Source organism: Lissotriton vulgaris, chromosome 5 (assembly GCF_964263255.1).
Source record: "Lissotriton vulgaris chromosome 5, aLisVul1.2, whole genome shotgun sequence".
In the NCBI taxonomy this organism is placed as follows: domain Eukaryota; kingdom Metazoa; phylum Chordata; class Amphibia; order Caudata; family Salamandridae; genus Lissotriton; species Lissotriton vulgaris.
Window position 1 is genome coordinate 2,026,529,474 of NC_141693.1, and position 25,874 is coordinate 2,026,555,347.

General features: G+C 45.1%; 1 protein-coding gene across 2 annotated transcripts in view; it reads right to left on the reverse strand.

Annotated features, from left to right (window-relative positions):
* The window catches only part of CIZ1 (CDKN1A interacting zinc finger protein 1), a 748,675-nt gene that overhangs the window by 322,270 nt on the left and 400,531 nt on the right, over positions 1 to 25,874 (reverse strand). For both annotated transcript variants that reach the window (XM_086924896.1, XM_086924897.1), the window contains exon 8: positions 23,183 to 23,259. In XM_086924896.1, coding sequence (XP_086781022.1) covers positions 23,183 to 23,259 — 77 coding nt within the window. The remainder of the gene's footprint in view (positions 1 to 23,182; positions 23,260 to 25,874) is intronic.

Below are 25,874 nucleotides of genomic sequence, written 5' to 3' on the forward strand. Positions count from 1 at the left end.
ACCGGTGTTGAGGCCCTGAGTGTTCAACTCGACATTGAAGCGAGTGGACCTATCGACGTCGGTGGTGTTCTCGACGTCACAATGGACTCTCTCGGCAGTGGGATTCGAAGTTAATGAGTTGACTTCAAGCCACTGCCGCCTGACGTCGTAGGTGAGCCGGACTGCCTACGCGTTGGTGTCGACTTCGTCTTATGGGACTTCCCACCTGAAGTTGGTTGCTTCGACGGCGAAGTGCGCCTCAATGGCGATTTTGACGCTGACTCGGAGCACAAAGGTATTTTGGATGTCGATCTGTCCCTCGACAGCGTGTGAGACCGGCGTCTCCTTTTCTCACCTTTCGCTTTGTGCTGCAGCCTTGGTTGAGAGGAGGGCTTCTTTGAGGGATGTTCTTCTCGGCCACTTGCTGCTTCCTTTCCTTTCTCCTGCATAGAATGCAGCTTAATCTTCTCCCTTTCTCTAAGGGTTCTTTTTGAATACTTGTTGCAGTGGTAACACTGGTCTGGCTTGTGAGATGAAGGAAGGCAAGCAATACAGACCGAATGTGGGTCCGATTTAGCCATTTTTTTTCCAAAGGCCGGGCACTTATTAAATAAGCCAAAAATCAGGATTTAGTAAGTCAAGTATTAAAGACGTTGAGTGAAACTAAAAAAATGTCACTTTAAACCAGAAAATAGTGATAAAAAAACCCTAACTGGCGAGCTCAATGCTCCAGGTTTTGAAACAGTGACTGACAAGTCTGGGTGTGCCGGACTGCTTGTAAATAAGAGTGAGCCCTTATTATACAGTTGTCTCAGTAATGATAATTTTGTATGCCTTGCAGACGTAGATAGGCTGCCACTGGTGCCAGGATCTACGTAAAGACACGTGAAGCGGACCCAAGTCCAAAAGGTAGGACTTTAATTGAAAATGTTTTGTACCTATTGTAAAGCGTAGCCACTTCCTGTGCTTAGGAAGGATTGGCACATGAGAATTGACATCCTGGAGGTTGAATGTAGTTATAAAGTCGTTGTGGCATAAGAACTTTAGGACTTTCTTGAGGTACAACATTCGTAAAGTTTGCGCAAAGATCTAAAATCAGGTGCTACTTTCCTGATTTGCTTGCTGATGAGGAACTGAGAGTAAACCCTAACTCTGTTGGAGATTCGGAACCACTCCGACGGACCCTGTTTATATCCATATAGACACTTGTGCAAACGACTCCCGCAGATGAGGAGGTGGAGGTCCCTTTGGAGGTGTAGAAAGAGGGAAATTTGACAAATTCTAGAGTGCGTCCTTGGGCACGACGTTTAAAAACCCAACGGTCCTCTGTCACCTTTGACCAATTGGAATAAAAGTGAGAGAGGAGACCTCGGACGTTTTTGGAGGGAATAAAGGTGGGTTCAAGGTAATCCATTGTTTCTTAGAAGAGTTGCCTCGGCTGTACGATGATTTTCTATGTAGGACTTGTTGATACTTTACCTATGTGACTGCGTTTGATTTGAGTAACGCTGTTGGTTCTGATTGTAGGAGCCAATACTGGACGGAACTCCCTTGAAAAAAGGACATGGAGTTACGTCCTCGGCACCACGAAAAGGCTGCAATTCTATACTGGAGAGTTCCGAGGGTGGGGGCAGTATCTGTGTCCTTTAAGATGGTCTGCAGTGCCTCATCAACATGCTGACCAGAAGGGATCCTCTATCAAAAGGCAAGTGAAGTATTGAAGTCTGAACCTCCTTGCGAAAGATGTAGCATTGAAGCAAAATTGTCTTTGCCAGACTGACCCTATTGCAAGCTGTCGAAAACCTGTACACGCAATGACCGCTGCACAGTGTATTATTTCTGATGCACTTCTCTCTCTCTCTCCCTCCTGCAGGATCTTCAAAGCGTGAGGCTTGGAGGATTCTGGCGCCAACATGTCAGAGCACATCTGGCGGCATACCTACCCAACTGGATTGCAAGATAATCACTGTGCCACCTGAGTAATGACTGAGTCAGGGTAGGCTGAGAGACTAGAAAAGCAGGTGAATAGTCTGGAGCATCACATTTCTTGTTGAGGCGTGGAAAAAAAACCAAGAATAATAATGGCCGAAGTAAAAAGCCATCACGCCATCACGTGGAAGTAGCGGAAAGCAGCCGCCGACTAAATAAATCGTCCACAAAAGCACTGTGCATAAAAGTCAACAGTGCGTGATACCAACTGTCAACGGGCTCAATCGTCGACGAATCCAACAGTTGACAGGGTCATCCGTCAACGAAGCCAACTGGCGACGAAGCTGAATGTTGACTAAGCTCACCGTCTACAGAGCTCACCGTCTACAGAGCTCACCGTCCTACGGAGCTCACCGTCCTACGGAGCTCACCGTCCTACAGAGCTCACCGCCCTACGGAGCTCACCGCCCTACGGAGCTCACCGTCTACGGAGCTCACCGTCTACGGAGCTCACCGTCTACGGAGCTCACCTTCTACGGAGCCCACAGTCTACGGAGCCCACCGTCTACGGAGCCCACCGTCTACGGAGCTCACTGTCAAGGAGCCTACCATCTACAGAGCTCACTGTCGACGAGCCTACCGTCGACGAGGCCACCGTCGACGAGCCTACCGTCGACGAGGCCACCGTCGACAAGCCTACCGTCGACGCGCCTAATGTCGACGAGCCTAACGTCGACGAGGCCAACTGTCGACGAAATTTACTATCGATTAAACTCCCAGTGGTCAGCGAGCCTGCAGTCGACGAGAGGACACTGTCCTCACTGTCGTTGACGACTGCCTGGAGCCGTTTGTCGTTGCAGAGCACCAGTGACGGCAGGGATTGTCGTCAGAGTGTACATCGACCATATAGTCGACAAGCTGGCACATTTTCACGTAGAAAAGTGCGCAGATTGAGTCTAGACGCCCGAGAGTAAATCTCGTGGGTGTAGATGTGGGAGGCAGACTCAAAGAAGGCCAGAGTCCCCTTAATTGTGATGTTACTTCAGCTGGTGAAGTAGAGGAGAAGCATCATTTAAAAACTAATGTGCAGGACAAACAAAAAAATCCTCCCACATCAAAAGGGGGGTAAAGTCTAAGCACAAGAACAACCCCTTCTCCTCCTGCCATGTCAGAGGCAGGCAGAGTGCTGGAAAAATTCACAGCTTACCACAAGTGATGCAGGGTCTGAAGATAGACTTCGTGTAAGAAGACATTACAAAACTGTGATTTTATGAAGAAATAATTGAAGTAAAATGAAGAAAATTGAAGAAAACCGAGCTGAGCTCAGGGAGACTTCCTTCACACGACGTGCAGTAGAAAATCTGGGAGCCTGAGCCTCTGGGGAGAACATTCTGGTGGGTGCTGTCGCCTGATTGGCTGCAGTTTGGAATATACAAAATGACTAGGATAGTCATGAGTGTGGAAGTTTTTACTGTTGTAGCTTGGGCTACTTTACTTCCTGGTTGGTTATTACCAAGTTTTTCCAAGGATATTATTGCTTTTTTATGTACCGTGGGACTCCCACTCCGACGACGGGGAATGATTCAGGCATGTAAATCTATGAAAGACACCCTAATACTGGAGAATCATATTTATTATGGGTAGATAACTCTGAACACAAGATTCATTTAACTCACTTTAGATTAGGCACTTTTTGCTAGCTTACCCGCAGAAGGGCACTTAAGTTTTCTACCTTTTCTACGCAGACCGGAAGTGCACGTGGGCAGCAAGGTTAGCGCTCTAGTGTTTAGCAGCCAGTCATCAGTGCCAGAGTTTAAAACCCTGCTGACATCCCAGCGCGCAGTAGATAAGCACAAGAACAGAAGCACTGACTGGGAAAGTAGTGGAAGGTAGGAGCACCGTGCAGAAAGCCCTCGCAACTCTGCTACTCACTCTGCCACCGTGCCGAACTACCCCCACACACCCACAATCCCAGGACATCCTGATCGCCAGTTGGAAGCCCCAGGAAACTTTCTTTTAATTCACTGCACCAATTTTGAAAAATCGCCGTAACCCTACTCACCCTTTGCTCCAACCTCACAGGCACCAGGCTGCGCTTCCCCGGTCCACCATGGAGTGTTCCGATTGAGTGGAGGGAAGGCTACGCAGACCGGAAGTGCCCGTGGGCAGCAAGGTTAGCGCTCTAGTGTTCAGCAGCCAGTCATCAGCGCCAGAGCTTAAAACCCCATGCCTCCCATGACGCGCAGCGGGCGCGCCAAAGGTAAGCCCGTCTGTGCCCCGTCCGTGCCAGACCGGGCCGGGCCCAGGGACAGGAACCCCTGCCCTCCCCCCCCACCACCACAACCATCACTTTCTCGCGTGACTCACTCCGCCAATAGAGACCGGCCTAAAACTCCCCATGCCTTCACTCACTCACCCCAGAGGGACCACACAGCCCCTGCGCCTCCTGCCAATACTCCCTCTCGACAAAATAGACCCCTCCTCAAGTCGAAACACGCATTAGTATGGCCCTATTGAACTGCAGGTCCCTGCCTAAACACTCCCTAGAAATCTACTCACTGCTGCAGGACCTAACATTAGACATACTGTTTTTAACAGAAACTTGGTTATTAATCAACTCCGATCCGGACATAGTCCAGGCCCTCCCCCCAGGATACCTCATTCAGCGCCACGACAGATTAAGCGGCAAAGGTGGTGGGATTGCGATTATTCTGATGCTCGTTTTCTGTGCAGTAAACTGTCCACTGTTGTCAATCTTTACTCCTAGATATTTGTACACTGACACATCATCAATTTGTGTGTTGTTCCAATACCAAGACGTCAATTTTTTCTTGTTCTTACTGATAGTCATTGACTGTGTTTTTTCCAAGTTTATAGTCAGCTGGTTTGATTCAGAATAACCATGTGTTGTATTCACGAGGTGTTGTAGCCCTACCTTCGTGTGACTTATTAGGACTATATCGTCTGCGTAGAGAAGACACGGTAATTGGAGCCGTCCCAGCTTGGGGGCATGAGAGTTCCAGCTGTTTAGGATTGGTAAAAGATCTCCTAAAAACAGATTAAATAGTGTGGGAGCCAAGACGCATCCCTGTTTGAGGCCTTTATTGGTTGGTATGCGCCTTGACAGGAGTGATCCATCCCCCACCTTTATCTGAACCCAGGTCTCTGTATGATGGTTAATCAGCAGGTCTAGCAGAGGCCTCGGTAACCCCCAACCATTCAGTTGGGACCATAAAATGTTCTGATTTATATGGTCAAAGGCAGCCTTGTAGTATATATAATTACTGTCTGGGACAAAGTAAGGAAATTCAAACAAGGAACCCTAAATGAGCATCTATGGACAGAGCTAGAGCAACACCCTTCCTCACCAGCTGCCAAGTATCTTAAAAGCAGCCTGGCAAATACGGGCTTAAAACAGCTTTGGGATACCTCAACAAATCATACAACGCTCATAAATCTGGTCAAGAAAACAATCAAACATCTATCGTGGGTTGAAGATAAGGCAGCCCTCTCAAAAAGAACACATGGCTGGATGACTCTGAACTCTTACTCGGCACAAGCTGCACAGAGTTACTTTGGGTTGGGCTATGCTAAAACTACTAAAATGTATTTTTTAAGGTATAGGATGGGCCTGCCACCCTGCATTCGACACTTCCCACACTGGCCAAAAGACAAAACAGAATCCCTCTGCCGGTTATGTGGCCTAGTGCCAGAGGATATGCTGCATTTGTTATGTTCCTGTGACAAATTGTTGGATGAACGAAAACATCTGCTGAAACATCACTTCAATCAACGAGGGATACGCTCTCGGAGGAAGGCAGTTATCGCCTGCTTTGCATCTCAGGACCCACAGTTGAAATGCAGTTTTGTGAAATTTATGAAGGCAGTTGAAAAGAAAATGCCAAAAATGTTATTCTAAATGTTTTTAAGACAAAACTATAAAACAAAACTGTATCTATTGCCAAGGCCAATTTAACAGGAAGTATGAAGGAACTGGAAATGAAAATGACATAACTTGAATTTAAAATGTTTTTAGACGACATTATAAAACAAAATTGTACCTATTTTAAAGGCAAATTTATTAGAATGCTTCTTTGAGATTTTAAAATGAATTGAGAAATTGTGATTACGATACGCTGTTCTTATCATGTATGCAGATTTAATTTTTTATATTTGGATTTTGTATTGCAATTGGTTTTAATTAACTATGCAAATAAAAATAACTCTTACTCTAACTGATTTAGAAATGGGGTTGCCTTTATGTGGTGTAGAGAAAGCTACAAATAGTTGCTTTATTTTGCGAAAGGATGTGGTCCTATCGATGTAATAGAGAAGAGCACTTTAGACATCTAGTGTGTGTAGAGCTCTCTCTGCTACAGAGTCTGGGTTTTGAAAAAACACTGGTAACTCTACAGATTGGTTTAGATGAAAAGGAGTAATTACTTTAGAAAGGAATTTAGGATTAGTCCTTAGAACCACTTTGTTACGGTGTAATTGTAAGAATGGTTCTTGTATAGTGAAAGCTTGAATCTCACTAACTCTCCTAAGAGAGGTAATAGCGATGAGGAAAGCTGTTTTCCATGTGAGAAATTGCAGTTCACATTTGTGTAAAGGTTCAAAAGGGGGTCCCATGAGCCTGGTAGGAACAATGTTTAGGTTCCACACTGGAGAGGTTGGTAACCTAGGAGGAATAATTCTTTTTAATCCTTCCATAAAAGCTTTTATTGCTGGTACCCAAAACGACGACATATGTTGTCTGTTTTGTAGATATGCCGCAATGGCTGCAAGATGTAAGCGTATGGATGAATATGCTAGGAGAGGCCCCACCATACAAATGTTTTGTCATGGGTTGATGGCTATGAGGGGACTGTATTCCTGCTGTTCTGCCTTTTATTTCGCTTCTTATGCAATCAAAACAATACAAATTCTGTTTAAAAAAAATATGGATGAATATGCCAGATTACAGCTCTGTAAATGGAGAAGGTAACAGATAATATTTTGGATGAAAGGATCCAAAGGATCAATTTGATTATTGGTGCAGTAAATGGCAAATCTTTTCCATATAGCAGCATAGAAAGCTCTAGAAGTGGGTCTCCTGGCTTCTTTAATGATGTTCATACAGTCTGGTGGTAGGTTAAGGTAACCGAACTCAAAGACTTCAGGAGCCAGATCGCCAGATTCAGTTGACTTGGATCTGGATGCCTGATGTCTCCATGGTTCTGCGTTAGCATCGATGGTGTCAGCGACAGTCTTTGGTGTGGAACTAGAGAGAGCTCCACCAGTGTGGTGAATCACGGCTGACGTGCCCATGTTGGAGCCACCAGGATCAGTTTGAGAGACTGTTGTCTGAGCTTGCGTACCACTAGTGGTTTTAGTGGGATTGGCAGAAAAGCGTACGCAAATCTGCCTCACCAGTTCATCCATATCGCATTGCCCTTGGGCAATGGGTGTGGAAACCTAGCAGCAAAGGTTGGGCATTTTGCGTTTTCGTGTGTCACAAACAGGTCTATGTCTGGATGACCCCACTTGTGAAAGACTGTTTGAAGAACATTCAGATGTAGTTCCCATCCATGAATCTGTTGTGCCTGTCGACTTAACAGATCGGCTATCTGATTATGAACTCCTAGAAGGTGTTCTGCAAGCAGATATATCTTTTCTGCAATGGCCCGTCTCCAAATATTTTGTGCGAGGTGGGACAGCTGCAGGGAATGTGTGCCTCCTTGTTTTTGTATGTAGTACATGGCTGTCATGTTGTCCGTCCGGATTAAGACAGCTTTGTTCCGTATGTGCACTTGGAAGGACTTCAGTGATAGGAAAATTGCCAGCAACTCTAGGTGATTGATGTGAAGCACCTTTTGTTGAGCGGTCCATCTTCCCTGAGTTGTGTGGTGGAGCAGATGTGCTCCCCATCCTGTCAGGGATGCGTCCGTTGTCCGTACTATCTGTAGAACTGGCTCTAGGAACGGCTGCCCTCTGGACAAGTTTTTGGTGTTCCACCACTACAGAGAGCGATGTGTGCGGCTGTCTACCAACACAAGGTCTGTTAGTTGTCCTTGAGCCTGAGTCCACTGATGTGCTAGACATTCTTGTAATGAGCGCATTTGCAGTCTTGCATATGATACAATAAAAATGCAAGATGCCATCATGCCTATTAGTTGCATGAACACTCTGGCTGGGAGAGAGTGTTGGTTATGAAACCTTGTGACTAAGGCTTGAATGCTCTGTATCCTGGCTGGACTGGGATAAGCTAAAGCTGTATTGGTGTTTATGGTAGCCCCTAGATATTGATGTACATGAGAGGGCTGGAGATGTGACTTGGCGTAGTTGATTGTAAACCCCAAGTCGTGCAGTGTTTGAATTGTTTGAGATGTGTGTTGGAGACACGGATTGAATGACTTGGCTTTTATGAGCCAATCGTCTAAGTATGGGAAGACGTGGATATGTTGTCTTCTGAGATGTGCTGCTACTGCTGCTAGGCACTTTGTCAACACTTGTGGTGCAGTTGTGACCCCGAATGGAGGGACTTTGAACTGATAGTGTTGTCCTTCTAGTACAAATCTGAGATACTTCCTTTGAGAAGGATGTATGGGAATGTGGAAGTAGGCGTCCTTGAGGTCTAGTGTGGTTAATGTGAGTAGTTTGCCTGATATGTGATGTCCACTTTTCTAGTGGGCACCCTGTATCAGTCCAAACAACCCTTATGGTGATGGTTGTAAAGTCAACCTAACGGTAGCATGGACAAAGCAGTCTTAGGCTAATACTTCAGAGTGCATGTGAATCCAATTGTTTTACCAATAATAACCCCTTGAATACCAAATGAAAGGACACCACACAAGGTATATATCAAATATATATGTACTTATTACTAACACAACCCCTCTGCACTCTTTATGAGGTCAGAGTTCTAGATACAGCACAAGTTACTCAATAAGCATACTATAAGTTGCACAAATACAATTCTGCCCTAGGGGCCTCACGAAATGTATACTAAGTAAGTGGTATAAGACCCACTTCAGGAAAGGTGAATAGGCCTAGGGCCTAGAGAATCGCTGGGGCTACACTAGACAACCAAAGGTTAAGAAGTAGGAGTCCCACAGGATGTGTGTGCAGTGTCTAAACACACACGCAAGTTACCATAGACTTTCAATGGGAACGTAAAAGTTACAAAGTAGTTGATTTCGGGCTACGGGAAAACCCAGTTAAACTAGGACACTTGGATAGTTATTACCCACAGGAGCACTGGAGTACTCGAGTTACCTCACCCAGGGAAGCCGGGTGCATAGGTGTTTTTTCGTGTCAGGTTTCTTCGTCGAATCCTATGGAGAGCTGCAAAAAGATGCTGCAGGCAACCAGGAGGAAGATGTCCGGGTGGATCCAAGGGTGGATCGGAGCAGTGAAGAACCTGAAAGCAGAGGGGACAGAGTCTGAGGAAGGAACCAGGCGATGTCGAGATGCAAAGAGATAAAGATGGGAAGCTTGTCTCTGCAGCCACATGGACCAGGAGGCGTCGACGACGACCAGGAGCTGGATACGGACTGTCCCACGAAGGATCTCGCTGTTGTCGGTGTCGATAGCTCTTCTTCACCTGTGTTGGATCTTTCATGGATTCACAAGCTTGAAGGCATGCACATCTGTTAACACCACCAATGCTGGAAAACAATAGCTCTTTTTCTCCTGTGTTGGATCTTTCATAGATTCACATGCTGGAAGGCATGTACACCTGTTACCACCACCAATGCTGGCAAACTATAGCTCTTCTCCTGTGCTGGATCTTTCATGGATTCACACGCTTGAAGGCATGTCCACCTGTTAACACCACCAATGCTGGAAAACAATAGCTCTTCTTCTCCTGTGTGGGATCTTTCATAGATTCACAAGCTTGAAGGCATGTACACCTGTTAACACCACCAATGCTGGCAAACAATAGCTCTTCTTCTCCTTTGCTGGATCTTTCATGGATTCACAAGCTTGAAGGCATGTACATCTGTTAACACCACCAATGCTGGCAAACCATAGCTCTTCTTCTCCTGTGTGGGATCTTTCATAGATTCACAAGCTTGAAGGCATGTACACCTGTTAACACCACCAATGCTGGCAAACAATAGCTCTTCTTCTCCTGTGTTGGATCTTTCATGGATTCAGAAGCTTGAAGGCATGTCCACCTGTTAACACCAGCAATGCTGGCAAACAATAGCTCTTCTTCTCCTGTGCTGGATCTTTCATGGATTCACAAGCTTGAAGGCATGTACATCGGTTAACACCACCAATGCTGGAAAACAATAGCTCTTCTTCTCCTGTGTGGGATCTTTCATAGATTCACAAGCTTGAATGCATGTACACCTGTTAACACCACCAATGCTGGCAAACAATAGCTCTTCTTCTCCTGTGCTGGACCTTTCATGGATTCACACGCTGGAAGGCATGTACATCTGTTAACACCACCAATGCTGGAAAACAATAGCTCTTCTTCTCCTGTGTTGGATCTTTCATGGATTCACAAGCTTGAAGGCATGTACACCTGTTAACACCACCAATGCTGGCAAACAATAGCTCTTCTCTAGTGTTGGATCTTTCATGGATTCAGAAGCTTGAAGGCATGTACATCGGTTAACACCACCAATGCTGGCAAACAATAGCTCTTCTTCTCCTGTGCTGGACCTTTCATGGATTCACACGCTGGAAGGCATGTACATCTGTTAACACCACCAATGCTGGCAAACCATAGCTCTTCTTCTCCTGTGCTGGATCTTTCATGGATTCACAAGCTTGAAGGCATGTACATCTGTTAACACCACCAATGCTGGCAAACCATAGCTCTTCTTCTCCTGTGCTGGATCTTTCATGGATTCACAAGCTTGAAGGCATGTACATCTGTTAACACCACCAATGCTGGCAAACCATAGCTCTTCTTCTCCTGTGCTGGATCTTTCATGGATTCACAAGCTTGAAGGCATGTACACCTGTTAACACCACCAATGCTGGAAAACAATAGCTCTTCTTCTCCTGTGTGGGATCTTTCATAGATTCACAAGCTTGAATGCATGTACACCTGTTAACACCACCAATGCTGGCAAACAATAGCTCTTCTTCTCCTGTGCTGGATCTTTCATGGATTCACACGCTGAAAGGCATGTACATCTGTTAACACCACCAATGCTGGCAAACCATAGCTCTTCTTCTCCTGTGCTGGATCTTTCATGGATTCACAAGCTTGAAGGCATGTACACCTGTTAACACCACCAATGCTGGCAAACCATAGCTCTTCTTCTCCTGTGCTGGATCTTTCATGGATTCACAAGCTTGAAGGCATGTACACCTGTTAACACCACCAATGCTGGCAAACAACAGCTCTTCTTCTCCTGTGTGGGATCTTTCATAGATTCACAAGCTTGAAGGCATGTACACCTGTTAACACCACCAATGCTGGAAAACAATAGCTCTTCTTCTCCTGTGTTGGATCTTTCATGGATTCAGAAGCTTGAAGGCATGTCCACCTGTTAACACCAGCAATGCTGGCAAACAGTAGCTCTTCTCTAGTGTTGGATCTTTCATGGATTCAGAAGCTTGAAGGCATGTACATCGGTTAACACCACCAATGCTGGAAAACAATAGCTCTTCTTCTCCTGTGTGGGGTCTTTCATAGATTCACAAGCTTGAAGGCATGTACACTTGTTAACACCACCAATGCTGGCAAACAATAGCTCTTCTTCTCCTGTGCTGGACCTTTCATGGATTCACACGCTGGAAGGCATGTACATCTGTTAACACCACCAATGCTGGCAAACCATAGCTCTTCTTCTCCTGTGCTGGATCTTTCATGGATTCACAAGCTTGAAGGCATGTACACCTGTTAACACCACCAATGCTGGCAAACAATAGCTCTTCTCTAGTGTTGGATCTTTCATGGATTCAGAAGCTTGAAGGCATGTACATCGGTTAACACCACCAATGCTGGCAAACCATAGCTCTTCTTCTCCTGTGCTGGATCTTTCATGGATTCACAAGCTTGAAGGCATGTACATCTGTTAACACCACCAATGCTGGCAAACCATAGCTCTTCTTCTCCTGTGCTGGATCTTTCATGGATTCACAAGCTTGAAGGCATGTACACCTGTTAACACCACCAATGCTGGAAAACAATAGCTCTTCTTCTCCTGTGTGGGATCTTTCATAGATTCACAAGCTTGAATGCATGTACACCTGTTAACACCACCAATGCTGGCAAACAATAGCTCTTCTTCTCCTGTGCTGGATCTTTCATGGATTCACACGCTGAAAGGCATGTACATCTGTTAACACCACCAATGCTGGCAAACCATAGCTCTTCTTCTCCTGTGCTGGATCTTTCATGGATTCACAAGCTTGAAGGCATGTACACCTGTTAACACCACCAATGCTGGCAAACCATAGCTCTTCTTCTCCTGTGCTGGATCTTTCATGGATTCACAAGCTTGAAGGCATGTACACCTGTTAACACCACCAATGCTGGCAAACAACAGCTCTTCTTCTCCTGTGTGGGATCTTTCATAGATTCACAAGCTTGAAGGCATGTACACCTGTTAACACCACCAATGCTGGAAAACAATAGCTCTTCTTCTCCTGTGTTGGATCTTTCATGGATTCAGAAGCTTGAAGGCATGTCCACCTGTTAACACCAGCAATGCTGGCAAACAGTAGCTCTTCTCTAGTGTTGGATCTTTCATGGATTCAGAAGCTTGAAGGCATGTACATCGGTTAACACCACCAATGCTGGAAAACAATAGCTCTTCTTCTCCTGTGTGGGGTCTTTCATAGATTCACAAGCTTGAAGGCATGTACACTTGTTAACACCACCAATGCTGGCAAACAATAGCTCTTCTTCTCCTGTGCTGGACCTTTCATGGATTCACACGCTGGAAGGCATGTACATCTGTTAACACCACCAATGCTGGCAAACCATAGCTCTTCTTCTCCTGTGCTGGATCTTTCATGGATTCACAAGCTTGAAGGCATGTACATCTGTTAACACCACCAATGCTGGCAAACCATAGCTCTTCTTCTCCTGTGCTGGATCTTTCATGGATTCACAAGCTTGAAGGCATGTACATCTGTTAACACCACCAATGCTGGCAAACCATAGCTCTTCTTCTCCTGTGCTGGATCTTTCATGGATTCACAAGCTTGAAGGCATGTACACCTGTTAACACCACCAATGCTGGAAAACAATAGCTCTTCTTCTCCTGTGTTGGATCTTTCATGGATTCAGAAGCTTGAAGGCATGTCCACCTGTTAACACCAGCAATGCTGGCAAACAATAGCTCTTCTCTAGTGTTGGATCTTTCATGGATTCAGAAGCTTGAAGGCATGTACATCGGTTAACACCACCAATGCTGGCAAACCATAGCTCTTTTTCTCCTGTGTGGGATCTTTCATAGATTCACAAGCTTGAAGGCATGCACATCTGTTACCTCCACCAATGCTGGCTAACGATAGCTCTTCTCTAGTGTTGGATCTTTCATGGATTCAGAAGCTTGAAGGCATGTCCACCTGTTAACACCACCAATGCTGTAAAACAATAGCTCTTCTTCTCCTGTGTGGGATCTTTCATAGATTCACAAGCTTGTAGGCATGTACACCTGTTAACACCACCAATGCTGGCAAACCATAGCTCTTCTCTAGTGTTGGATCTTTCATGGATTCAGAAGCTTGAAGGCATGTCCACCTGTTAACACCACCAATGCTGGAAAACAATAGCTCTTCTTCTCCTGTGTGGGATCTTTCATAGATTCACAAGCTTGAAGGCATGTACATCTGTTATCACCGCCAATGCTGGCAAACCATAGCTCTTCTTCTCCTGTGCTGGATCTTTCATAGATTCACAAGCTTGAAGGCATGCACATCTGTTACCCCCACCAATGCTGGCAAACGATAGCCCTTCTCTAGTGTTGGATCTTTCATGGATTCAGAAGCTTGAAGGCATGTCCACCTGTTAACACCACCAATGCTGTAAAACAATAGCTCTTCTTCTCCTGTGTGGGATCTTTCATAGATTCACAAGCTTGTAGGCATGTACACCTGTTAACACCACCAATGCTGGCAAACCATAGCTCTTCTCTAGTGTTGGATCTTTCATGGATTCAGAAGCTTGAAGGCATGTCCACCTGTTAACACCACCAATGCTGTAAAACAATAGCTCTTCTTCTCCTGTGTGGGATCTTTCATAGATTCACAAGCTTGTAGGCATGTACACCTGTTAACACCACCAATGCTGGCAAACCATAGCTCTTCTCTAGTGTTGGATCTTTCATGGATTCAGAAGCTTGAAGGCATGTCCACCTGTTAACACCACCAATGCTGGCAAACAATAGCTCTTCTTCTCCTGTGCTGGATCTTCCATGGATTCACACGCTGGAAGGCATGTACATCTGTTATCACCACCAATGCTGGCAAACCATAGCTCTTCTTCTCCTGTGCTGGATCTTTCATGGATTCACAAGCTTGAAGGCATGTACATCTATTAACACCACCAATGCTGGCAAACAATAGCTCTTCTTCTCCTGTGTGGGATCTTTGAGAGATTCACAAGCTTGAAGGCATGTACACCTGTTAACACCAGCAATGCTGGCAAACAATAGCTCTTCTCTAGTGTTGGATCTTTCATGGATTCAGAAGCTTGAAGGCATGTCCACCTGTTAACACCACCAATGCTGGCAAACAATAGCTCTTCTTCTCCTGTGCTGGATCTTTCATGGATTCACAGGCTTGAAGGCATGTACACATGTTAGCCCCACCAATTCTGGCAAACGATAGCTCTTCTCTAGTGTTGGATCTTTCATAGATTCACACGCTGGAAGGCATGTACATCTGTTACCACCACCAATGCTGGCAAACTATAGCTCTTCTCCTGTGCTGGATCTTTCATGGATTCACACGCTTGAAGGCATGTACACCTGTTAACACCACCAATGCTGTAAAACAATAGCTCTTCTTCTCCTGTGTTGGATTTTTCATAGATTCACATGCTTGAAGGCATGTACACCTGTTAACACCACCAATGCTGGCAAACAATAGCTCTTCTTCTCCTGTGCTGGATCTTTCATGGATTCACACGCTGGAAGGCATGTCCATCTGTTAACACCACCAATGCTGGCAAACCATAGCTCTTCTTCTCCTGTGTGGGATCTTTCATAGATTCACAAGCTTGAAGGCATGTCCACCTGTTAACACCACCAATGCTGGAAAACAATAGCTCTTCTTCTCCTGTGTGGGATCTTTCATAGATTCACAAGCTTGAAGGCATGTACACCTGTTAACACCACCAATGCTGGCAAACCATAGCTCTTCTTCTCCGGTGTTGGATCTTTCATAGATTCACACGCTGGAAGGCATGTACATCTGTTACCACCACCAATGCTGGCAAATTATAGCTCTTCTCCTGTGCTGGAACTTTCATGGATTCACACGCTTGAAGGCATGTCCACCTGTTATTACCACCAATGCTGTAAAACAATAGCTCTTCTTCTCCTGTGTTGGATCTTTCATAGATTCACAAGTTTGAAGGCATGTCCACATGTTAACACCACCAATGCTGGAAAACAATAGCTCTTCTTCTCCTGTGCTGGATCTTTCATGGATTCACAAGCTTGAAGGCATGTACATCTATTAACACCACCAATGCTGGCAAACAATAGCTCTTCTTCTCCTGTGTGGGATCTTTGAGAGATTCACAAGCTTGAAGGCATGTACACCTGTTAACACCACCAATGCTGGAAAACAATAGCTCTTCTTCTCCTGTGTTGGATCTTTCATGGATTCAGAAGCTTGAAGGCATGTCCACCTGTTAACACCAGCAATGCTGGCAAACAATAGCTCTTCTCTAGTGTTGGATCTTTCATGGATTCAGAAGCTTGAAGGCATGTCCACCTGTTAACACCACCAATGCTGGCAAACAATAGCTCTTCTTCTCCTGTGCTGGATCTTTCATGGATTCACAGGCTTGAAGGCATGTACACATGTTAGCCCCACCAATTCTGGCAAACGATAGCTCTTCTCTAGTGTTGGATCTTTCATAGATTCACACGCTGGAAGGCATGTACATCTGTTACCACCACCAATGCTGGCAAACTATAGCTCTTCTCCTGTGCTGGATCTTTCATGGATTCACACGCTTGAAGGCATGTCCACCTGTTAACACCACCAATGCTGTAAAACAATAGCTCTTCTTCTCCTGTGTTGGATTTTTCATAGATTCACATGCTTGAAGGCATGTACACCTGTTAACACCACCAATGCTGGCAAACAATAGCTCTTCTTCTCCTGTGCTGGATCTTTCATGGATTCACACGCTGGAAGGCATGTCCATCTGTTAACACCACCAATGCTGGCAAACCATAGCTCTTCTTCTCCTGTGTGGGATCTTTCATAGATTCACAAGCTTGAAGGCATGTCCACCTGTTAACACCACCAATGCTGGAAAACAATAGCTCTTCTTCTCCTGTGTGGGATCTTTCATAGATTCACAAGCTTGAAGGCATGTACACCTGTTAACACCACCAATGCTGGCAAACCATAGCTCTTCTTCTCCTGTGTTGGATCTTTCATAGATTCACACGCTGGAAGGCATGTACATCTGTTACCACCACCAATGCTGGCAAATTATAGCTCTTCTCCTGTGCTGGATCTTTCATGGATTCACACGCTTGAAGGCATGTCCACCTGTTATTACCACCAATGCTGTAAAACAATAGCTCTTCTTCTCCTGTGTTGGATCTTTCATAGATTCACAAGTTTGAAGGCATGTCCACATGTTAACACCACCAATGCTGGAAAACAATAGCTCTTCTTCTACTGTGTTGGATCTTTCATAGATTCACAAGCTTGAAGGCATGTACACATGTTAACACCACCAATGCTGGCAAACCATAGCTCGTCTTCTCCTGTGTTGGATCTTTCCTAGATTCACACGCTGGAAGGCATGTACATGTGTTACCACCACCAATGCTGGCAAACTACAGCTCTTCTCCTGTGCTGGATCTTTCATGGATTCACACGCTTGAAGGCATGCACATCTGTTACCCCCATCAATGCTTGCAAACGATAGCTCTTCTTCTACTGTGTTGGATCTTTCATAGATTCACAAGCTTGAAGGCATGTACATCTACGTGAGAATCATGTCACCTTGTTCGACACAAACCTTCCACATCAGTCAGGACACCTGTAAAAGTTTCTTTATCTAGTGGGGGTAAAGTACTATCTCATTCCAATGCTGCATCCACTCTCTGTGAGCTGTGTGCCTGTTGTGGAATCGGCTGTTCGTATCCGATCAGTACCCCAAAAACTCTAGCCCGGTTAGCCGTGTATCTGTGTGGTTCGTCTGCCTGTAAGCTGTTTATGTAAGAGTGAAAGCATTTTGTTGCTAGCTTATTATGACATATGGACTCGGAGAGGGTTTTATTTCTATTCGCCAGTCTCCCATTTCTCAATGCATGTATGCATCTCCTCACCTCAGAGGTATGTGTCCGCTCCATCTCTGGAAACCAGTACTTGACAGCCCCAGAGGGAAGCCAGGGCTGTGAGTGATTGAAAACTCTAGGGAAGGAATTGTAAGGGTATGCTAGTAATGCAATAATGTTGTGATATATAACTTATTACTGATGCCATAGGACTTGCGTCTCTGGGCAGCCATGTCAGATTATGAAGTAGAACCTTGGAATGGGCTACTTCTACAATGGCCCGCCACACTGGGACAGGAGCCGTCGAGTACCGGCTGCAGTTGGGCTTTGTACATATAGTTTTCAACATTTGGGAATCCTAGCCCTCCCTATAATGGCTTACTATATAGTGTGGGCCTTCGTACTTTTGAGGCTTTAACATAACATAACATAACATAACATGTGTATTTGTAAAGCGCACGTTCACCCAGCGGTTTCTTGGCGCTGAATAACAGATGTTTATTGTTACCCAACTCAATGGTACTCATTTTATCGACCTCAGATGGATGAAAGGCTGAGTGGACCCGCCGGGATTTGAACCTGTGACCATGAGGTCGAACACAGGCCCCTGCAGTGGACGCATTAGTCCACTGAGCCACCAGACCCGGCTTTACATTTCCAAAGGTCACCAATTTATTCTGTATTAGGTTTATTGCTGCTTTAGAAGGTTTATGTGGTAGCTTTTGAAGGTTTAGGTGGTACCTTTAGATGGTTTATTGCTTCTATAGAATGTTTAGGTGAGAGCTTTAGAAGGTTTAGGTGAGAGCTTTCGAAGGTTTAGGAGGTAGCTTTAGAAGGTTTAGGTGGTAGCTTTAGAAGGTTTAGGTGGTAGCTATAGAAGGTTTAGGTGGTAGCTTTATAAGGTTTAGGTGGTAGCTTTAGAAGGTTTAGGTGGTAGCTTTAGAAGGTTTAGGTGGTAGCCATTTAACACACTGAGGAGTCTCACTAAGAGGTTTATTTTAATTCTGGCCACTCAGCGCAGCAGGAAGCTTCCCATCTTCCACCATAATCATAAACCTTTGTAATAGGCTTCTAATAAAGGCAATAGATTATGAAGGTAGACATCCCATGCTGAGCTTGTAAGGTAAATACCTAAATATCGAATGGACATCTTGCTCCATTTTATTTCTTCTTTCTGCGTTGTTTCTTTGCTAAAGCCCCCTAGGTATGAAACTCACACTGCAGACGATTTAGAAATTGACCTTTAAACCTGGGGCCTCAGTAAAATTGTCTAGTTCTCACAGCAAGACGTGGATCGGTGTTTCAGGGTCTGTGAGGAAACACAAAACATCATCTGTAAAGAGTGGAGATTTATACTCTAATTTTCCAAGTGTTATACCTTCAAAATCATGGGCGTTTCTAGGGTTTAACTAGACAATGCAAAGATCAACAGAGTGAATGGCCACCTTTGTCTCAAGGCCTGTAGTTAGTGATAAGATTGAGGAATATTTACCATTCATCCCGAGTTTAGCCAAGGGATTCATGGTACTGGCCATCATGTACTTGGACTTTTTCTAACGAATTCGAGAGAAGTACCATTCCTTCTCCCTGCTGTTCCGTAGTGATGCTTTCTAGTTCGTATACAACACATTCTTTGCTGCTTAAAAATTGCCTTTACTCGAATACATGGACAAATGAAGTACAAATAAGGTGATCGGCCGGTGAACATGCTCCAGTGGCACCTGATGGCTGCATCAGACTCTGTCCAGGTCCAATCAAAAGACAATTGGCCCAAGTTACTGTAAACCAGAAGCTGATATTGTCTCTATTTTGGAGGCCCTGGGAAGTGGATGTGTTGTTTTTTAAAATATATTTTAACATATTACATTTTTCAAACTGTAAGTGAAACTAATTTTACTGGAGAACATGGCCATACAGTTCAAATCAAATCAAATCAAAAAGGCTTTATTCAGTACATTTCACATGACCATAAAAGCATACTAAAAAGTCAATTAAAAATACAATATTTACACAGTCGCATCTATTTACAAATACAGTACATATTAGACAAAAAGTCCGGGGGGGGGGGATTTAATATGATTTCAATAAAATCTTATAAATCCATTAATCATCACAGACGATTAAAATACATGGATCTTTTTAATATCACATATTTAAAATATTGTGTGTTACATTGTCCAACATCAAATCTCTTAATTTTCATAGGTTAGGACCTCCAAATGGGAATAAGTCTTTCTTTTCTTAATAGACAATTGGATAAAAGTACATGCAGCATTCATAATCTTTTCATCCTGCAAACTTCATAATAACAACATTTGTTTGCCAAAAATAAAGGTTTCAAGGCAAACTTACGAATATCCCTATAAAATTCACAAAAAAGTTCAAAGTGCAGCGTGGTTTGGGGAGATTTTCCATCACAAGGACAATTTGGTAAGACATGGTACCTTCTCCAAATCTCAGGAAATGCGGCCAGATAATGTAGGGTCCCAAGTCTTAATCTAGTCAGAAGGAATCTATGATGTACATTTCTTACTATGATAAGATGGGGCTGTATGCCCATAAAGAGCGGACGCTCTTGATAAGAAATGATACTTTGTTTTACATTGGATTCAACCTCCCTTACTAAGTCCATGGCGGCAATTACATTTGTTATCAATTCTTTCTTACTATAATCTTGAATAGACATAGGTTCTTTACGGTCTAGGGTTATTCCGTAGCTACTTATTAAAATATGAATATATTCAAGCCACAGAATTGTCCTAATATAGGGAACAGACAACTCTCTATGAGCTAGCCAGTTAGATGTAGAATTAGGGACTGCAAGCAGTCGTTTTAAAAACGTATTCTCGTGTGTTTGAAGGATTACAGTGTTAGCTCTCCCCCATAATGCTGCGCCATATTTTTAAATCCGACTTTATCCACTTTTGTTGATCGACCTGGTAATGAATCATTCTGCTGTGATGGTACTTGACATATGGATCTTAGCTGATTTCTAGTTGTGCAATTTGAGGCACACTGTGTGCCCCAAGACAGTTTTTTCTTCTCAGTCTCATCTGATGACCCTTTCACCAGTGTTTGGATTGAAACCAGTTCTAGGAGGTGAGTGACATTCTTCTTCACTTGGTCTATTTCTGACATTAGTCGGCGTTCGATACAGTCTATTTTCCCATGCAGTTTTTTAAAGAGATTTTCAAGGTTTATTGCTTTTTGGGCACAGTCAACCATATTTTCATCCAATATATGCCCTTGATTTTTTACCCCTTTTTTAGATTTAAATTTGGGTTTAACCTTTTTCTGCTGATTAGCTATCGGTGTTTCTTTTGCTTTGGGCGGTTGCTGATTCAATTTTTTTGCCGGGGGTGAAACCATTTCCAAAGAGTCAGAAAGTACAGAGATGTCTAGAGGGGTTGTCATGATACATGGATTTTCCATGCCTATAGTATTTACTGGACTACCTTCACGATGGCTAGTGGATTCAATCTCAGGAGCTTTTTCGCTACTCTTGGCAGCAACCTTTAACAATTTGGGCGGCGAGGCAAGTCGCAGACTCCCAGCCTCTAGATGCAATTTTTTTATAGCCGCGTCTAGAGCATCCTTTGTGGCAGGAAGTTCTTCTTCAACGAGATTTATTTCATTATTTAATTTCCCCACAGCACTTTTTAAAAAGTTTGTAATGGGGACAACTTCAGGACTAGTTTTCCCACCATTTAACGCTAGTTTCCTCTTACCCATCCTTTGCTATTTCCCTTTCCAGATTTTATGGGAAGAGTAGCTTCTTACCGGTATTTAATTGTTCCTGAAGCCAAAGTGGGATGGCCCAGCCCAGCCTTGTCCTGCCACGGATGGCCACAGACGGCCCGCCCTTTGCCCGGGCTTAGCCCGGCATCGCCCGCCTGCGTCCCGCGACGCGGGAACTTTGGCGTCCTTTTGGGCGCCACCTGCCACGAAATCAGCGTGTGGGCGGCGTCCAGCCACGAGGAACCCTGGGAGATGTAGTCTCCCCTGTCGGCCGCCGCGCACTAGGTTGCAGAAGGCAACGGCAGCGGGGGAGACCAGCGTTGCACGTCCTTGCGCTTTGTCAGAGCCCCAGAGCGCCTCCAAAGATCCACGGGTAGAAATCAGGAGACAGGCAATCCCAGGTAGGTTTTAGCGTAGAGCACCCGCTCTGCCGTAACTCCGACGTCCTTTTAGGCGCCACCTGGCGCGAAATCGGCGTGTGAGCAGCGTCCAGCCGCGAGGAGCCCTGGGAGATGTAGTCTCCCCCCTCGGCAGCTGCGCACTAGGTTGCAGAAGGCAGCGGCAGTGGGGGAGACCAGCATTGTGCATCCTTGCGCTTTGTCAGAGCCCCAGAGCGCCTCCAAAGATCCACGGGTAGAAATCAGGAGACAGGCAATCCCAGGTAGGTTTTAGCGGAGAGCACCCGTTCCGCCGCAACTCGGGCGTCCTTTGGGCGCCACCTGGTGCGAAATCAGCGTGTGGGCGGCGTCCAGCCACGAGGAGCCCTGGAAGATGTAGTCTCCCCCCTCGGCGGCCGCGCACTAGGTTGCAGAAGGCAGCGGCAGCGGGGGAGACCAGCGTTGCGCGTCCTTGCGCTTTGCCAGAGCCCCAGAGCGCCTCCAAAGATCCACGGGTAGAAATCAGGAGACATGCAATCCCAGGTAGGTTTTAGCGGAGAGCACCCGCTTCGCCGCAACTCTGGCGTCCTTTTAGGCGCCACCTGGCGCGAAATCGGCGTGTGGGTGGCGTTGAGCCACAAGGAGGCCTGGGAGATGTAGTCTCCCCCCTCAGCAGCCGCGCACTAGGTTGCAGAAGGCAGCGGCAGTGGGGGAGACCAGCGTTGCGCGTCCTTGAGCTTTGTCAGAGCCCCAGAGCGCCTCCAAAGATCCACGGGTAGAAATCAGGAGACAGGCAATCCCAGGTAGGTTTTAGCGGAGAGCACTATACAGTTATTCCCATTAGCTGTGAGCCCTGATACCTGCTGCTGTTTCACCCCACCACTTTTAAATGTCATTAGCTGCCACTGCATGTAGTACCATTTACTAGAGTCCTATATGTAAATTTAATATGCTAACTAGGTTTATGCCAATTGTACCATGTTTTAGGGAGACAGAACTTTATCAATGGTTAGCAATGGTAGAGTGTGCAGAGTCTTAAAGCCAACAAAAATGAATTTAGCAAAATAGGAGGGGCAAAGGCAAAAGGCTTGGTGGACCACCACCAGAGGGTGTCAGGTCTTACAATATATAATTATATATTGTAGGAATCTCGTGCATTGGTGGATCACTTCACTGCTTAGGACTATTTCTGAGGATCCCCTGTAAGAGAACATTGTCTACCATGGGTTCCCAGCCTGAAGTTGAGGAATATTTAAGCAAGCGAATCTATGAACGATCCATGGCTGGAGAAGGAAACACTCTTTACAGCTGGTGGAGAGTATCGTTCTGTGTTCACGATCACCAACCCTTGCTTGGCCATCCCGCATTGCTTTTTATGATATATTAGTAGTCTACACTAATACAACATTACCCTTCATGTTTTAGGTTTTACTGGCACTGGGACAATAGCAATCAAACACAACAACATGTTTAGTTCTCACTTGCCTAGTTATTGGATATTTTGTATGCGAATGTGAACAATCCCAGTCTTCTGCTGACATGTGAGTGGCAGACACATGAGTTATTACTAATTACCACCAACAGAGGCTTAACCCACATATGAAATTCAAGCATATATCTTCTTGTAATCCTTAACTGAACATTTGTAGCTCCATGATGCTGGAGGGATGGGAGGGGTGGCAGGGAGAGGAGAGGAGGTAGGGAATGACACAAATCTGAATTACCCACCTCAGTCTTGGAATCCATAGAGATGTTCTGTGCATTTGGAATACAGTCAACCTGGCACTGTTGCAATCTATCGAGGCCTGGAAACAAAGAACATTATATGAAGCCCACAAGTTCACTACAATATATTTGCTGTTGTTATGTTAGGCTTTTTCATAGTATAGTCGTTGGCAATTGCTAGCCAACTGCTGTTGGGAATTACGGCTGCAGACTGCCATCTACAGCCTTGCATGTCACACCAGAGGCAGCTCTATAGGGTGCATGAGGCCTTGTGAGCCTCCGCTTTACCCATGATCAGCCAGTCACTTTCTCTGAAGGGGATGAGGACTGACCTCACAACTTTCCATTGAACCCATTTGTGTGAGATCAATGAGGCGGGGGCTAACCCAAGTGACGGTGCTAAGGAAAAGGTTATTGGACCTGCAATCTTCCAGCCAGTTCACCATGTATGTTATCACTTGCTCAGGAATGAAGACATCTTACCCATGCAAGTGTGATCACTCTGTAGATAGCGCGTCCCCCACTGAACCAACTGATTATCAGGGATACTCTGTATTGCACTGTATGTATCATGTATATTTGTATTGTCAGATACTTTTGTGTGTGCCTTGCCTTGTACTCTTGAGCACGCCAGTTCCCCAGCCTGCACCTGTCAAGTGAACGCTTCTTGGTCCATGTTTACTTCTCTTGTTAGAAGGCAGAGGAACCAAGTAGATGAGAGAGACAGGTAGGAGATGTGACAGGAGGAGAGATGTTCATGAGGAGTATATGAAGTAAAGAAAGAGAGGAAACAAGGAGATGCAGAGGAAAGGAAAGCGCCTAGCGGGACAGGGGAAAGCAAAACACCAGTGAGAGACAAAAGCAGGGAGGAAAAAGGAGAGGCCAGAGAGGAGAGAGAAAGAGAAGCAGGGCAGGAGATACAGCATTAGTCACTGATATTTGGAACTGAACGACGTAAGAGTCCAAAGGTTGGGAAGTCCACTTGGGTGAACTCTTGGCTTCAAAGAAGTGGACCCCTTCTGAGCAAAGGTATCACACACCAATATGTTGAATTAAAAGTTGCTTACCTGTAATCCTACAGCTCTTTTAGGGAAATCCTCATCAGTCATGAGCACTCAAAAGTCCTGCCCTTGTGTGGGATCCTGGAGAACTTTTTAAAACGATATATAGATAATTCTCTAAGTTGATATGATCATGCCCCAACTTAGCTTATCACACCAGCTTGCTCCCTCCCTGACCTTATTTTCCCTTCAAGACCTTTTTTCCTCAAACCTTCACTTTACACTTGAGGAAACTGGAGTACCTATTGCTGCGATTAAACTAGGCAAGGGCCCAGGACTAGATACATTCTCAGCAAGCTACTAAGCCATGACATGTCGGTTTGTGCACCATATGTGAACTGCCTGAAGGATACAACAGCCGCAGGGGCTCCGATCCACGGGACATGGAAAGGGGGGAAATTATCCCGATTTATAAAAAGGGGGATCAGAGAATCCCTGGCCACTATAGGACAATAAGCCTTTTGGATATTCTCCAAACGGTTTATGCGAGGCAGTTGCCAAATAAACTAAATTACTTGATTGAATGCGCAGAGATCTTAATCTTTTTCTAAGCTGGGTTTTGACCCAAAGTCAGCACCACAGACCAAGTCCTGAGAATGCTCCTTTTAATCTACACAAAGCTCAAAGCAGATCATCAGTATATAGCTTTTGTTGACCTTAAAGCAGCCTTTGACTTGGTCCCTCGGGAGTTCCTACGGGCACACTAAAAACCTGAGGGGTTCTTGACGCCCTTCTTGGCCAAACAGTAAGAATTCATCAAGATACCTATGCGCAGGTGAAATGGGGGCCCCAGGGGCAACTAACAGACTGAATCCCAATATGGAGAGGGGTGAGACAAGGATGCGTGTTTGCCTTCACCCATTTCCCCTAATTTGTTATTGTTGTTACTGAGGCCCTTCGTCAAGGATATATAGACACCTTCAATTTAGAAGGGGATAGTGTTCCTGCTTTATTATTCACTGACAAAACCCTCCTAATCTCTCAGACGCTTATGGGATTGCAGCAACTATTGGACAATTTTAATACTTTTTGTGTGGCTAAAGGCCTGGAGATTAACATCTCAAAAACAAAATGTATGGTATTTAGAACACATAGATCATCCGAAAACATCCTAGCCCTGGGCAATGAGGATCTGGAATGAGTTTTTAGATTTGAATATTTGGGCATTATGTTCAATAGCAGGGCCTCGTGGACCCTCAATATTCAGAAAAGAAGGGCAGTGCTCACACCAGGATCAACCAAAAAACACCAGGGAATAACTTCAAGAGCTTGTGGCTATAGAGCTATACAAACTAAATGTTCAATCACGGCCTTATGTGACAATGAAATATGGGGCCACATGCATACAGACCCACACTATCTTAGCAAAAACACATTTGTTTGCTTGCTTCTCCATATTCCCAAGAGTACTCCCCTAACCCCCATGTTCCTTGATGTGGTACTTAAAAGGGTGGAAGAAATTGCCCGGCTAAGGCCGCTTACATACTGGGTGAGGAGGGGCGTAAGCCATACTGAAATGTTGTAAAGGAATTGCTGTCTATTGACAAAGGCCTGACTTTCCCGTGGCTCAGCATGTCCAATCCTGGTTTGAAAAATTAGGCCTTAGATGAGTTTGGTCGGACCCACATCATTGA